We start from the raw sequence: 16,106 nt of genomic DNA, 5'->3' as shown, positions 1-16,106 counted from the left end.
ATAGGATTAGTTATAAAAAATATCCGTCTAATTTAGTAAACTGAATAGTGACCATCACTAATTTGAAAGTGACGTGGCATCTTAATTATTACCGCATCATTAATTACAGCACTAATATGTAATTACTTTCATATTAGTAACACATAAATATTTCGTCAACTAAGTTGGATTGCGAGACTTGATATTTCCACAAGTTTGAATCAAAAAATTATAATAAATTAAGATTTGAAGACGAAAATGACACAGTACTCATAGTTGGAGGACCAAAACTGTAATTTACTCAAAAAAAAGAAAAGAAAAGGAGAGTATATATATATCCTCAACAAGAAACAAGAAAGAGATTCTTTTGATGTGAGGGTTATCCAAGTAACACTTGGATGGACATGAATGGCTTGGCTACCGGCCAATAAACTTTTTTTTTTTTTTTTTCTTTTTTCTTTACTTTACGCCTCTCTTTTTTTCTCTTTTTTTTTTTTTTCTTTCTTCACTAGCTATTCTCTCAACAATTAAACCAAGCCTATAAGCATCTATATATATTCCTCTTAACTAAGCTTCTAAAAGCTCTCCTACTTTTCCTCTAAATGCTTACATGATCATGATTCTTCATCGAGACCGTGGCTGAATCTCAGACTATTACAATTAAGTTTCACAATTCAATTTAGTTGACAAGATAATAATGTGTCACTGATATAACAATAATTTAGTATCTAATTGTATAATTTTTGTCACATATGTTGTGATTATCATTATATCACTATCATACGAGTAGCACGTGACTATTATCGAGTCAGCTAAACTATACTGTAGGATGAGATTTAATTATAACAAGCTTAAAATATTCTAGTTAGAAATTATAACAAATTTAAGTTTGAGGTTAAAATTATTTTAAGCCTCATAGTTTTGAGGACCAAAAGTGTAATTTAGCCTTATATAAATCACCAAACCTATCTTTAGTGATCCAAAGATGGAAGAGTACATGACTATCCCTTTAAATAAAGACTAAAAAGACCAAATGAGTACTAGTTAGTCTTGATCCAAACCAACGAAAAAAAAAAAAAATCAAAAAAACAATAATCCTCAAAGTAAGAAACAAGAGTGAGAGAGATTCTTTTGATGTGAGGCTTACTCAAATAAGACTTGGATAAGAATGGCTTGGCCAATATAAGCTTTTTTTGGAACCTTCTTTTTTTTTTTTTCTTTTTTTTTTTCTCCTTCACTAGCTACTCTCCCTCAAACAAATAAGCCAAGCCTATATACATCTAACTCTTCCTCTTAACTAAAGCAATCCTAAATGCTTTCTTACTACTACTACTACTACTACTACTACTACTACTAAATACTAGTATTATTACTACTCCTAGTATCCTAAATGCTCCCATGATCATCAGATTCTTCATCTGGTACAGTAGCTGTTTCTTCATGCAACCTCTTCTTACCATGAATTGGAACCCCAAAGAGCTTCACGGCGCCGCCATCGGTCTCCTCCTCCTCCTCCTCCTCCTCCTCCTCCTCTTCCTCCGCTATCTCCATCGCGCAATTACGGATCCTGTAGAGAGGAGGAGGAGGAGGATGAGGAGGATGAGGAGGGTGGTATTGAGTTGAAGGGCCCAGCTCAAGGATCCTGCTGCTGCAATTACTGGGTCTTGGGGAAATAGGGGTGACATGGTTCTGGAGGAAGTAGATGATGTCATTGTAGAGCTTCTTCATGTGGGTGAGCTCCGAAAGGAGCACCGAGTTGCGCCGCCGCAGCCGCTGGTTGTCTTCGGAGAGCGCCGAGAGGAATTCGGAGGCGTTGTTATGATCATGACCAACATTGGAATGAGCAGGAGGAGGGAGCAGTGCTGAGGGATCATTGATCCAACTGATGCTCATATGATCTTCTGGGTGGGGGTTGTGGTGATTATAAGAAGAAGGCGGCGGCAGCGGCGGCGGCGGCGGAGAGTGGTAGTAATGGTGAGAAGAAGGTTGAGAGGATTTTCTCCTGTGGATCTCTGAGAGCAGGTGCTTGGCTCCTCTCTTGAAGAACTCATTGGCAAACTCCCACCTATCTGCCACTATCTTTCTGAAACCCTGCAGAAATCAATGAAAAAAAACAAAAGAATGAGCATTGTGTGCATCATGTGAAACTATTAACTGTTTTCTATCTATGAAACTTTAAGCTATCAGAGAACGGTACGTATTTCAATTATCTAAAATTTCAAGACTTTTTCTTGGGTATACAGGACTTTTGAAATAAATTAATGAAAGAAAATTAAGTTAAACCTAACTAAACACTTAAAAGTGTTCAAAAATTTAGGATCTCGCATTCTGATATAATGCAAAAGAATTATTTTCTCTAACAACTTGGAAGTACCGAAAATACAATGTTTTAGTTAACATACTAAGGAGTGAAAAATATAAAAAGGTGTTGTAATAACAGTTATTATCATTTGTGAAGAATCACTTATTAGTGAATATTCATAAAGCCATGAAAATGCTTTTCATCATGATTCAAATTCTTAAATAGGAAGTAAAAGAAAGTTCGAGTGTTTTTAGCTTCATGATCTATCTGCTACACCCTCATCCAAAGCACTGTGGATAGACAAGAACAAGAAGCTTACTATTTAGCCACTATATACTCCAGACACCAAACAGTAAAGACATTTAAGTTCATATTCATTGAAGAATCAGATGGTAGAGACAAACACTTCAAATAAAAAAAAAAGAGGCATGGAAGTGAAAGTGGTGGAACTTGATGAGAGAGAGAGAGAGAGAGAGAGAGAGAGAGAGAGAGAGAGAGAGAGAGGGGTGAGGGAGATGAGAGGCATACATAGGTGTTGAGTTGCCTAACAAAGCTTGAGAAGTTGTTGTGCTTGAAGTAGTTGGGGAGGAGGTCTCTAGCAAACTCAGGGGGCCTCCAGACAACAAAAGTGGTGTCATCCTCCCCCCATGAGACAATGTGGTCAGTGCAAGGGTCATCCACAAGCTGGTATGTCTTGGTGAGGAAGGGTGCAGGCACTGGCTTGTGAGATTGATCCATTGACACCACCATCTCTCCACACCTCTCCACTAAGAAAGCCATGGACTCCACAACTACAACTCCAACTACAACAAGAGTAAGCAAAAGGTACTTCCTCTCTCTCTCTCTCTCTCTCTCTCTCTCTACTCTCTCTATATGCCTCACATTACTAATATTACTACTACAAATATTCTCATGTGGACCTCTCTCTCTCTCTCTCTCTCTCTCTCTGCCCTATACTCTCTACACTATATGTGCCTCAGACCAGCTACTTCAAATATTCTTATTATGTAGATCTCTCTCTCTCTCTCTCTCTCTCTCTCTGTCTCTCTCTCTCTCTCATCATTATCATTATATATACATGGGTAGATGTGCACACTGATAGTGGGTTCTTCAAGTACTATTGAGATAAGTATAATAAATGAGGGGGCAAGGCACCAAGCAGTCACTGTCTTTCCAGAATCTCTTGAATATACTACAGTAATCCAATTTATTATTCAAGGATTACATGTAAATATGCACACACACTGACACACACACACACACAGCATTATACAGTGTACATACACTAATAAGTGATGAAAGAAACTGTATACAGCTATACACATATCCTGCTTTAATGTATGAAATTGCTATTCTCAACTTATTCCTGGGTTTTTATTCCTATTCCCTTGTTCATGTATAGTTTTCATTTGTAGATTTCAAGGCTAGCCCGTGACTTCCATGGCATAATTTATACAGAAGAGGAAGTTTTAGTGAGGGGAGGGGGAGGGGAATAGTTTAATTATCCTCCTCCCTGCTACATAAAATATATAAATAGGTGAGCACTTTTGATGCAATATCATTTTCTATTGCCCCTTTTTGTCATTGGCCTGCATGGTGGGATGCAAAGCTGCTGCTTCCATAAATATCATATCTATAAACAAAAAAACAAACATTCCTTAACTTTCTACCCACATGGAAAGAAAGATACCAAAAGAAAAGAAAAGAAAAGAAAAAACCTCTGATCAAATAGCAGTGCTAGTATTAGCTCATGAAACTGATCATTATTAAGATGAGATGTGATGAGATGTGAGATGTACCATCATGTAAGAGAGGCTCAAGTAAGAGGTGATCCATTATATCCACACTTGGGATCTGGGAAATGATCCTCCTCCTGTGTGAGTCTAACATAAAATCAGAGCTTTTATGATATCCATTCTGAGTTTTTTTTTTCTTTTACCTTTTTTCTTTTTTATTTTAATGCACAATACACATTTGCCACAATATTAGTTAGATGGTTGGCTTGGGATGTATCAAACTCACATAGTCAAAGACAAAGTTCAACATTAGAGCACCTCTAAGCAGAAGCACTCATGACTTTTCAAAATTCATCACTATGGATTCTCTCTGCAGTAGAAGTGGAAAGTCTGATTGCTGGGTCTCAAAATCTTCTTTCTACCTTATGTTATAGCAAAAAAACACTGCAAAATTTTCACTCCCTGTTAGATAATCTTCTAAAGGTGATTGCAGTTAAGAGCAATAAGTTAAATAAAAAAGGTATCAAGAATGAGTGCTACTTTAAGTACAATGCAGCCTGAGAGAATGTGTAACTAATTAAGGCTTCGTTTGGTATCGCTCCCTAAACTTGTATCAAAAGAATAGTGCATCGCTTCCAATTCCTCATATCCAAGGTATTTGGCTGGGTACAAAAAATAAAAATTTGGTAACAAATTTCTTTTGCTTCCAAAATTCATCACTGAGTCTGAGTGTGCTACAAGCCTACTAACAATGACAGCAAGAGAAAAATCTTTTCACCCATAAAATAAACTATATAGAATTAGTATTTAAAAAATGGAAAAATGACAAAAATGTCAAAGGAGGCCTAAAAGTGCTGTTCGGAAAAAAGGTCTCAAGAAATGATGTTTGTGACATTTACTGATGCCAGCTGATTAATAAAAGAAAAAAAAAAAAAAAGGGCCCAACAAGCTAGGCAACCTAAATAGCTGTAACTAAGGTTTGGTTGTTTTTGTTCTTGATGCTATATTTTTTTGGCCACAAAATGCACAGATTGTAGGACCAAATTCACATTTATCTTGACTTGGATTATAAGTGAATTAGTCCCTCTACAAACAGATGTACACTTTATTAGTGTATTGAATGGAATAAAGTTTTAAGTGTCCAGATTGCAAGGTCAACGCAAAGCAGGGACTAATTAACTAAACTCTAAACTCCACAACTAACCAAATTAGCCAATAAAACTGGTGTGGGAGAAAGAATTATATTACAATTGTGTGATTATATATGTTTGTAAAAGAGAGTTTGGTGCATTGCTCTTCACTCTTTCTTTACCTCTTCTGCTTCTCTGTCATATTCCAAGCCTCAGATGGCTCAGTCAAACTAGCCAACATGGTCTACATCCATTTTAAGATAGTCCTGAGGCAGGCTAGGGTTTTAGCATGCTTCCCAGATGCCACAAAATGCAAGTAATATACACACATAAATGCAGATGAGAGCTATGTTCTATAGGCCACAGAGAAAAGATGCAAGGGCATTAGTACTTTGCTTGATGCTTTAGATTTAGAGGAGGATAAATGAATAGGCCATAGTAGTGATATGTGAGGGCTAAATTATTTATGGAATTGAAAATTATGGAAGATTCTATTCCACATATTGACAAGTTGCTTTAATGATATGTTTGTAGTAGACATGTTATGCATACTTCACATGACCTTTCTCTATCCACATGTGACCCACTGCATTTGAAAGCAGGTCTAGATCTATCTTTGACTGCAACAATTGAAAGCAGTAGTGGAAAGATTACAAATATGAGAGAGAGAGAGAGAGAGAGCCCACACCATCTGATACAATATATACAACATTGCACAAATCTAGAAAAGGGCTGAGGCAATATATTAAAGAGTATTGATGCATGCATGTGAGGATAAGTAGGTATGATATTACCAAAGGATAATTTTTGTGGGGGGTGGTAAAGTGACTCAACCAATAGAGTGTGACCAAATCAACAGAGCTCATGTGAAGGGATCAAAGCCTCCTATACCTAGGCCACATAGAGAAGGGCTTCATTTTTGGATTGTAGCATGATTGCCTCTCATGGCTTGATACCTTTGTATATACAGATTATACATATATAGTTTCTTATTAGAGGACTGTAGCCACACATGTTTAAAGAAATCCAGCACCCATTAGGATAACAAATAAGATACTCCTACTCCCTACACTAACCTTGTCCCCAAGTTTTCCCATTTGATCATTGGAAATAGGCTCCTCAAAGTTGATTGGCATATTCAAAAAATGGTTGCTAGGGTTAGAGGGCTTGTTCCCAAGTGGTGCTTAGAGGGATGCAAAGAATACCAACATCAAAAGTGTAAGCTTAGACCAAGCTACATATATAAAAGGCCTGTTTTTTTGCTTTTTCTTTCTCCTCTCCCTAGCTTTTGATATTGGAAAAGGAAAAGGTGGGGGAAAGACACTCCAAAGATGGGAGCTTGCTAGACAAAGGAAGCTTTACAGAGAACATTTCCTTTGTTTCTCCCAAGGAAAGACAGAGATGTGGGTCAGTGCCCCTCAGAGCATTAAGGGGAAACTGATTAAAGAGTCTGTGCTCATAAAGGAGGTAAAAAAGAGGAATTTACCATCCTTTTCTATACCCTTCCCACCCCACCCCCCTCACTCTTACTACCCCACCTGTGCCCCTCTCTCTCTCTCTCTCTCTCTCTCTCTCTCTCTAGATCTCTCTCTAAAAATATATGGATAGCCCCTGCATATCAACCTGGTACCTCTCTAGATCTCTCTCTAAAAATATATGCATAGTCCCTGCATATCAACCTGGTATTGCAACTTGGCTCCCACACTTGCAATATAATTTTAGAACTTCTGCATATGCTACAATATTTATTTCAGAAAAATTATTTATTTTTATAAGATAATTACTTTATTCTTCCATAAAATAAATTTTTTAATCTGAATTTAGTTGATATAGCACTGAAAGGATAAATTTCCAGAAAGGGGCAATTTTAACTTCTCTTTTAGAGATAAAAAGTAGCATACTACCCCGCTTCATTCTTCTTCCTTTTTAACAAATAAACTAGGCTGGAAAAATGAAGTAACTAAGGTTCGAACTTGGAACCTTATATATCAATCATCAAATCCTTAGCTACCTGAACTAGAGACAGTTGGTGCAATTTTAACTTTTTGATTGGTAAGAAATCACAATATATGTGAAAGTGTAGAGAGTATATAATTGCAATATGTACAATTGTTCAGGGAGTAATAGAGCACAAACCTAAAACTTCTACTGCAGCAAGGAACATAGAAGTGATTTTAAGGCTCAGGTAAGACAGAAGCTCCAACCTGGACCTTTCTTCTGCTGCAGAGAGAAGCCGGTCATAAAAAAATAATACAGTATTTCTCCTAATAACACTTCTCAAATAGCACCAGATCAAACAATACTACACGGTATAGCAGAACAAAGCATACTCTAATAAATATTTAAGCAAAAAAGCACAAGAATCAAATTGCAATACGGTAATAGTACAAGGACTATCCATACATTTTGACTCCTCTCCCCCCTCTCTCTCATATACCCATGTAATCATATACACCACAATACTAGCACAGTATCATGTGCTCACTTGGACATGCATAGGGACACAGGGACAGGGAAACCCTTCTGAGCAGTAGTAATTGTTTAGATGATTCTAGTATGTAAGCATTATAATAATAAATCAAGGACATGCATCATACTGTGTGTGTGTGTGTGTGTGTGTGTGTGTGTGTGTGTGTGTGTTTGTAGGGATATAAAGCATAGAGTGCATAGACATTGAGTCCAAAGCACGTGCATGCACACGTGAGTGAACGGTAGAGCTCATGTGCATGAAGGTTCCAAAAAATAAAAAATAAACAAAAAAGAAATAAAAATACCAATATCAGAAGCTGATGGAGCTCACAAGCATGGGGATGGTTCTTTTTCGACACTGTCTAATTGGAGTCTCTGCTACTCCACGTGCACTCACATGCTCCAATATTTAACATTTATAAAACCCTTCTCTTTCTCTTCATGTACAGCAGCTTGATGAATGGGAGAACATGAGGTAGTCACCAGTGAATGTCTGTATACAGCTTGCTTGAAAATTAATGCCTGTTTTGATGTGTGGCTTCTGAAATAGTTTTTCTGTCACGAGAAACATCAGTCATTGAACTGTACGAAAGAGATCAGATAAACCAGTCCACGTGAGAATGGACATCTAGTCCATTAAGGGTTTCTTCGGTTTTACATGTGACTTGATGGAGTGTTAGTGCCAAGGAGAGCAACGTATCACATCCTTCCCACAAATCCTTTCTGCAGCAGATTATCTGAAGCTTCAAGATGGAACTTCTACTTTTAAGACTTAGAATCTCATTTTAGCTTCTTGCCGTAAAGAAGCAAAGCAATATGAGCACTAAATAAAAGATACCCCCTTACTTAGTTGTTGGAAAACTCAATTTGGTACAAAAAGGTTTGAAAATAATCTTAACAGCAGAAAGCTTGAATGACATAACATAATTGTTCCAATACGAAATTTCTACTTTTAGCACCATAGTGAGAAGCAATTTGCCTGATTTTCTTTAAAAAAAAAACTACTAGTATTTTTTCAAATACATCTTCTCAAATAATACTTCTGTAGAAGCTCTGAGAAGTTAGATTCTTATGCAAAGATTAAACATTCATGTAAAAAGTGGAAAAGTGGAAAAGCAAATGGTATGATTAGAAGGTGACTACTTTCAACTCAGAAAGGGTCCATGGAACAGAGATCTTTCACTAAAGATGCTAGGTTTAAAGATGGGGAGATTTCTAAATGATTACACCCTACCTTGTATAAAAATCTCACATAGAAAGAAGTAAAGAATGATTGCAAGGTAAAGAAGAAATTTATTGGCAGACCCATTGTACCATGTCACTAGTGAACAAAGCTTGATGAAGATCTAGTTAAAATAAACTTACTGCACTGCTGATCCACAACCTTTATCTGGTGTTTTTTTTTTAACTTGGCTTTCCAATTTTTTATATTTATCAATCAGATACCAAATCCTTATTATTTGTTTTAATTTTCTAGTCAAAATTCTGGTAAATCTAACAAAAATAACCACGTTAGCAGTACATAATTTTTATAGCGTCAGCATAAAACCTTACCCTATGGCAATTTCTGTTGAAGTTAACAAATATTTTTTTTCTCGAAAAAAGTTAACAGAACTTAACTTTTTTACAACAGCGACTGAATTGAAGCAAATAATAAATGTGTAGGACCTAATTAATAAAAAAAATGAAAGATTAGAGAACTCGAGTGGAAAAAAAGGGGAAAACATTGAGATGCAATGGAGCAATTAACCAAACAAAAATCGAAGCTTTTTGATTGGTAGATCCACAGCCACAGGTTTAAAACTTTTGCAGAAATGCTATAGCAAAGAAGAATTATTCAAAGAAATCCTAATAACTCATTATCAAACAATCTCCTAATTAAGCAATTTTTGTTGTGACAAAAGCAGAAGTTTTAAAATAGAGCTTCTATTTTTATGGACCATATGCTTATTTTTAGTCTGCTTCTCAACATAATTAGTAACACCCTTGACTTATTTCCCTGTCAAAAGCTTGGTGTTTCTGTAAAGAAAATGGCCTAAACAAGCACTAAAGTCTACATAATAACTTCCTCAGTTGAATAATGGGTGTACACTGTACAAGGAGCTGAGAACAATACAACTAGTACCAAAAGACTGAACCACCACAGGATTTAAATAGGCCCCACAAGATTGGAGGGTTCAGATTGAATCACACCATCTTCAAATTCCAAACCCAGGAAAATGGCAAAATGGTATGTCTGAGTTTCAGGTAAGAATTATGCTATACTTACAAACTATTCTATAAACTTTCCCAGAACTCGGGGATTTCAATGGTTAGATTTACTCCCTGGTTTCGCAAGTGGTAAACAACCATCAATGAAATATAGTTATCTAATGAAAGTTTGAACCAAGTATTCAACCAGAAACTTTTCATCTGATAACTTTGACAGAGAAATAATAAAACTAAAACAAATCAACTTGATAGTGAAGAGGTATAATCTTTTAATAATTCACTTCTATGATGCCTCGAATATATAAAAGGAAACTCTAGATGCAAGGATTTTATCTTACACAATCAATTGAGGCAACTATTTTACGTACAAATCTGAATAATTTAGACAAGCTCAACATTTGAGTTAAGAGAGGAAAAAACACAAGAAAATAACTAATGTGCTTTCAATATATGAAGCTATAAATTACTTTCCTGCTGTAGATAAAACATTGTCAAAGTAAATTTACCAAATATAAGTAACCTACCATATTTTACAAATTTGTTACTATGAGAGGGAGAAAAAAAAAAGAAAAAAAAAAAGAGTTGATTTGTTATGTTACCATGGATAAACGTGATCTTACTAGGCACAAAAGACAAATAGAAAATAAATATTAAATAACCTCTACAGCTGTAAAATTCCTGCAAGTGTGCTAGATGTCTTGTTTCTAATCACCTAATTTGTGATCACATGTTATCAGTTTCCGTATACTCTATATATATCAACTAAGAATTACAATCATTGTCTAAATCTTTTCTGCAAATTCTCAAAGAAAACGAAAGCAGCAAAAGAATGGAAAGGCAACCATAATAAATCAGATAAAAGAGGAACTTTATACAAAAGTCAGAAGAACAGGAAATTATTGCCTGCATGCGGTGCACCGTGAACATCTGCACACCATGCCTGCATCACCTCCATCGTATCTCATGCATTAAAACCAGCCATCCGATTTTTAAATATAGAAAAGGATCTAACTCAGTGGTAACATTTAAATATAAAAAAGGAGCAAACTCGTGGAGGTAGAGACTAAAATAAGAAAAAGAATAGAGGGCTGATAGAAATGTGGTAAACAGATGTACAAATGCACTCTCTGCTGACGAAAATTTCGTCGATCGAAACAGCTGGAGAGTGCGCAAATGAACATTTGAGTACAAAATTTAGATTCATGTAGTCAAGAAGAAAATTTGCAGTAGTGAGTCAATAAGTTCATTGTTACCATAACAGTAGTTGATACCCGTTCAACAGCACCTCGTCAAATTTATCTCAATAACAAGCTCAGTGCAGTTCATTAACTTATAGTTCATTTAACAGTACAACATGATTCTTCGATCAACAACTATTTAAACATAACCTGAAAACAAATACGTAGATAAATAGCTCGGAATATTGGGGCGAAAGGAATAGAACCAAAGCCAATGATGTAACTCTATCATCTGTTTTTGTGAAACAAGACAATTAGATGATTAAACAAAGAAGATTAGCTTATGTAAAAAGGGAACAAAGTGAAGGAAGGGACTAAAGTGGCCATAGTTACAAAGCTCCAAATTCAGGATAAGTTCTACTGGGTTGAAGAGTATGCTCTTTGGCAAAATATTGTTGAGTTTGAGAAATATATATCAAAGATCTTTGGTGAATAAAAACAAAAGAAACTAAGTTAAAGAATATATATATATATATATAATTAAAACTTCTCATAGAATTTATCTATTCGCACCTCCTTCTGTCTGTAAAGTAAAAAAAGAAAGTTCAATTGTAGCATTTGAGTTTATCTTCTCTTTCAGAAAAAAGGTAAGCATTACTATGCCTAAATAAATAGTATCAAATACTTACTATGCTAGTAGTTAAATCTTGTACTACAGGTAGCATTTTGGATCTGGAGCAGCACTGTAGACATTTTATTCCTTGATTTACGAAAAAAAAAAATAGATTCAATAAATTTCATAAGGGCATCAATACCAGTAATAAGATATATGGCAACCAAAAAAAATGACAAAGGAATTGCTGTTCTTGATATATTCTAACGTTTGAAATTTTTGAGTTAATTGCATATGATAGGTCTTGGAGTTTGTCTATTTGGTGGTTTACTTTGTTAATACTTTGTTGTTGCCGGTAAATTTTCTAAGGTAAATTCGACTATTGTCCTCAATCTTCTAGGTCAATTTCATTTTAATCCTCAATATTTCAATTGCAATTGAGAACTTATGTTGACATCTCTGTTCATTTAAAAAGAGAATATTAATGGGAGAACCATGATTGCTTCAGAACCATAATTGCAAAGCAATGCAAAGATTAGGGACCTAGTAGTTATACTTGAAAAATTGAAGACCCGATTATAAGAGGAAATTGGCATAAGAAGTTAAAAATTTAAGTAACATCCATATATTCGCATCAACAAAGAGCTATGTAATTCAAATACTTGTATCAACAAAGGTAATTAAAGTGAAATTCATTCCAAATACAACCAAACATTGCATATAGATGTGCACTTTTAGTCAATAAACAAACAAGAATTTTATAATGAATTTTTCTCTATTAAGAGTGCAAAAGAGAACTGCCGATATAATAAAGAGAACTACCCATTGCCCCTTCCAGCCAATTCTCAAATCTATCAAACTGTTTCAAAGTATAAAGCCCTATATATACTGTACAACAAACAGTATGAAACAGAAAAAAAAAAAGTGCAATCAATATGACTAATACGGAAAAGAAGATTCAAAATTGCCTAATCTATTATAGTACTTCTCTCAATGAAGTAGCTACTGATTTCACCCCAGCAAATTCAGAATGAAATTTATGTAAAAATACACTGCACTTCTTCCGAAAGAAGACTAACATTATCGTACATTCGCAAGCCAGACGCCAAGTCATTGCAACGAGCAATGAGCAGGTAATGACATTTAGAAAAACAATGCTGAAATCAAAGAAGTATACAAAATTAATTATAAAGCAATTGCAAGCTACCTATGATAACAAAGGAATAGGATAGAAATTCCTTGATTATTTCGCTGGATTACCTCATAAGCCAGTTACTTTATCTTACCATTTAAGAGTAAGTATTTAGTTGGATAGCCCTATCATGTTAGAGTTGTGCTCTAGCTGACCCATAATGCTGGGAAGAGTAACCAATGATGAGATGATGATGTTCAATACAACAGTTGCAGGTTCTTTTGACTTTTAAACGGATAGAAATAGTTCAAATAATAATTATTATAATAATAATTTTACAGGTTACTAGTTTTGGCTAACTGTAGTTAAAAAAGATACGTGAAGAAGTCCACAATCATTGTACGCCCTTATATGATTCAATGCCAAGTAGGGAGGTAAAGGGTGAAAGAAGAAAGGAAAACTTAGCAAATTTGAATTGAAGCAAAGATCCACAAGGTTGTCATTTCTATCAAGTTCTTTATCTCTCAACAAACTTTCTCAGGAAAGACACAACAAGCTATAAGAATCACTTGGAGACAAAATAAATTCTTTAAAATCTCCAATATATCAATTACAATTTACAACATGATATCCAATAAATTAGAGACAATACTAGTTACACGATGGGTAAAGAATTGTAAACCCTAAGGCATTGGGTGTTTATTCATATGTAATGTTGTTAAGCAATATTAGTAGTATCGAAATAGTTTTGGTGCAAGGTTCACAAAAGTTCCATGTAAACAAAATTACTACAAACCAATTTTTAGGATAAGAGCAACTCTTTTCCTTAAGCAACAAATAGAACTTGGAAGAAGAAAAGAATATAAGATAGATCTAAAGAAGTAATTTGAGTTGTGTCGGACCAGCACCTAGGCTAAAATGGCTTGGAGCCCCCTCGACTCGACACAGCCCCGAACCTAGGCAAGTTGCCATGCCATGCGGGGCTAGATTTTCTAAACCAGCGGCCTGGCACGACCACTCAGCCGGGCAGGGTCGACGGACCAATGAAAATTTTTACTGAAGATAACTACGAGTCATAATGCATTAGCACAATTGCCACTACTAAGCTCTCTTGCCCCTCTCTCTCTCTCTCTCTCTCTCTCTCATAATCAAAGAAGAACATCCAAGAAAGCATGATTTTGGGTTATCTTCACGTAGGAGTCTTCACCAGCATTAATGTGATTTGACAAAAAAATAGTTGGGAATTTCTAGTTAGAGCAAGCTTCCCTCCCTCTCTCTCCCTCTCTCTCTCTCCCTCTCTCCCCAAAACATACACTTTCTAATTATGATGCAATCTAAACATTAGTAAAGGTGTTAGTAAAGGTGGAACATAAAAGTAAACAATAGAATTCAACCTAATCATACCTCATTCCAACCAAAAGATATGTACCCTAAACCAAATTCACTTGAATTCATTGAATGGCAGATTAATTCTCTATCACGATTTGGTATCAACCAGTGTGAACAAAGTCCATATAGTTATCTCAGTAAACATGCTCCACGCACCATTCGAAATTCCATCTAAATCCTCTTAAGATTTTGCCTTGTACATCTACTCAATTCCCACCAAATACCAACATTTCAACAAGAAACATATCGAAAGTTGTTGCACTACGTTCGATATTGAAATTTGATCCCTGTACTTTTCACTTAAACACTGGGTTACTGAACTTTCACACATATTACACTTTAGTCATGAACCCTATAAAAAAAAGAAAAAAAATAAAAAGAAAAATCTGACATACATTAACTCCTCTTGTAAATACACCTATATAGCCATATTTCACTACACTAAAATAGGTAAGTCATTTGATACTAAGTGCTAAAATGGTCAATTTATACCGAAAACTTTTTTTAAAAACAATTAAAGAGAAAAGTGCAATATGTTGAAAGTTCAGGGACAAAGTCTTCAAACAAAAATAATAGGAACCAAGTAGCAACATCAGCATAGTGCAGGGACTCTTTATGCAATTTTACCTGCTAAACAACTATAACCAACAATAGCAACCCCGGTCACTTATTTGATGAAACATTTTCTGCTCACAACACACTAACCTGGAGAAGAAGACAACAACAATGCTACTACATCACCTGAAAAGACGAAAAAGTTTAGATTTTTACGGATAGAAGTATCCAGAGGACATGTGCAGCGAATATTTATGCAATTTTACTCTCTAAATACTATAACCAACAAAACCAGCTCACTCGCGCATTTCAACAAACAGTTTCTGTGCACATGACATACGCATTCTCTGACGCAGCTATTAGTCGAAAAAATAAAAAGGAGAAAAAAAGAAAATTTAGATTTTCATTGACTAAAGTATACGATTGAAAAGTGTAGCGACCAAGTAGCAATATCGGCATAGTACAGGGACCACTCACACAATTTTACCACCCTCTAAAGAACTATAAGCAACAAAATCAACTCCACTCATGCATTTCACCAAACATCTTCCGCGCACAGCACACTAACCTGAAGAAGAAGAAGAAGACGACAAGGACGGCGCTACTGGAAGTCGTAAAATGGAGAAAGTTTAGATTTTTATGGGCTAAAAGTGTTCAAACGAGAAGTATAGGGACTATTCGTGCAATTTTACTCTCTAAACAGCTATGACCAACAAAAGCAGCTCCATTCACGCATTTCATCAAACAGTTTGCGTGCACATAAACATAACACACTAACCTGACGACGACGACACTATGCGACGTCGTAGTAGTCCCTGGCCAACCTGATACAATCTAACCAGTGGAGCACCTCCGCGTTGGGATCCCTCTCCACGACCACGTCCGCGACCGTGATCTGCACCGCCCCTCTATAAACCCCGACGCGCCCCCGCACCCGCACGAGCGCCCCGAGGCGCACGGCGTCGGCGCGCTCCGCCGCGGCCTCCGCCGCGAGGACGACGTCGAGGGGCGGCGCCGCCGAGGTCGAGGCAGAGAAGTGGCGGCGGTGGAGGTGGTTGAGCCAGAGGACGCAGGGGACGCAGCCGGAGCCGTCGTCGACGAGGAAGGAGAGGAGGAGGGGGCGGCGCTCGCGGAGTACGACGACGCCTAGGGTTTCGGCGCGGGAGATGGGGAGTGGGGGCCGGGGACGGGGACGGGGGCGGAGGAGGGAGGAGGAGGAAGAGGAGGGGACGAGGGAGAGTAGGTCGCACGCGAGGAGCTTCACGTGGACCCGGTGCACCGGGTCCATAGGATTACTATTATTATTATTACTACTGCTATAATTATTATTATTACTACTGGTAGGTTTATGTAGTGTTTGGGGGAAATTTAAAGGGGAAAATATACAAAGACACCCCTAACCTTTAGCTCGT

The 16,106-nt window shown here is 36.5% G+C and overlaps 2 protein-coding genes across 21 annotated transcripts; both read right to left on the bottom strand.

Moving 5' to 3' along the window:
- LOC109723895 (heat stress transcription factor B-4b-like) lies at positions 1,014 to 8,059 on the bottom strand. 8 transcript variants are annotated; one of them, XM_020252397.1, is made up of 6 exons: positions 7,922 to 8,059; positions 7,284 to 7,367; positions 4,336 to 4,461; positions 4,081 to 4,154; positions 2,810 to 3,914; positions 1,014 to 2,070 (listed from the first exon to the last, which is right to left on the bottom strand). In XM_020252397.1, the coding sequence occupies exons 5-6, from the start codon at positions 3,059 to 3,061 to the stop codon at positions 1,366 to 1,368; spliced, it is 957 nt and encodes a 318-aa protein (XP_020107986.1). In that variant the 5' UTR covers positions 3,062 to 3,914; positions 4,081 to 4,154; positions 4,336 to 4,461; positions 7,284 to 7,367; positions 7,922 to 8,059; the 3' UTR covers positions 1,014 to 1,365. The 8 variants fall into 8 exon arrangements, with proteins under 8 accessions (XP_020107986.1, XP_020107981.1, XP_020107983.1 ...); XM_020252392.1 differs by having other exon boundaries at positions 4,081 to 4,461; XM_020252394.1 differs by having other exon boundaries at positions 2,810 to 4,154.
- Positions 7,462 to 16,062, bottom strand: LOC109723896 (CST complex subunit STN1). 13 transcript variants are annotated; one of them, XR_002219778.1, is made up of 4 exons: positions 15,473 to 16,062; positions 14,845 to 14,880; positions 11,695 to 11,765; positions 10,744 to 10,767 (listed from the first exon to the last, which is right to left on the bottom strand). XR_002219778.1 is itself a non-coding variant. In XM_020252399.1 (2 exons), the coding sequence occupies exon 1, from the start codon at positions 15,980 to 15,982 to the stop codon at positions 15,488 to 15,490; it is 495 nt and encodes a 164-aa protein (XP_020107988.1). In that variant the 5' UTR covers positions 15,983 to 16,062; the 3' UTR covers positions 7,462 to 8,353; positions 15,473 to 15,487. The 13 variants fall into 13 exon arrangements, 2 of the variants coding, with proteins under 2 accessions (XP_020107988.1, XP_020107989.1); XR_002219779.1 differs by lacking the exon at positions 10,744 to 10,767 and adding an exon at positions 10,771 to 10,787; XR_002219773.1 differs by lacking the exon at positions 10,744 to 10,767 and adding an exon at positions 11,124 to 11,588.

The sequence above is a fragment of the Ananas comosus genome, linkage group 18, assembly GCF_001540865.1.
Source record: "Ananas comosus cultivar F153 linkage group 18, ASM154086v1, whole genome shotgun sequence".
NCBI lineage: Eukaryota > Viridiplantae > Streptophyta > Magnoliopsida > Poales > Bromeliaceae > Ananas > Ananas comosus.
Note: the sequence above shows the minus strand (reverse complement) of the source record. Positions and strands in the feature narration are given on the sequence as shown.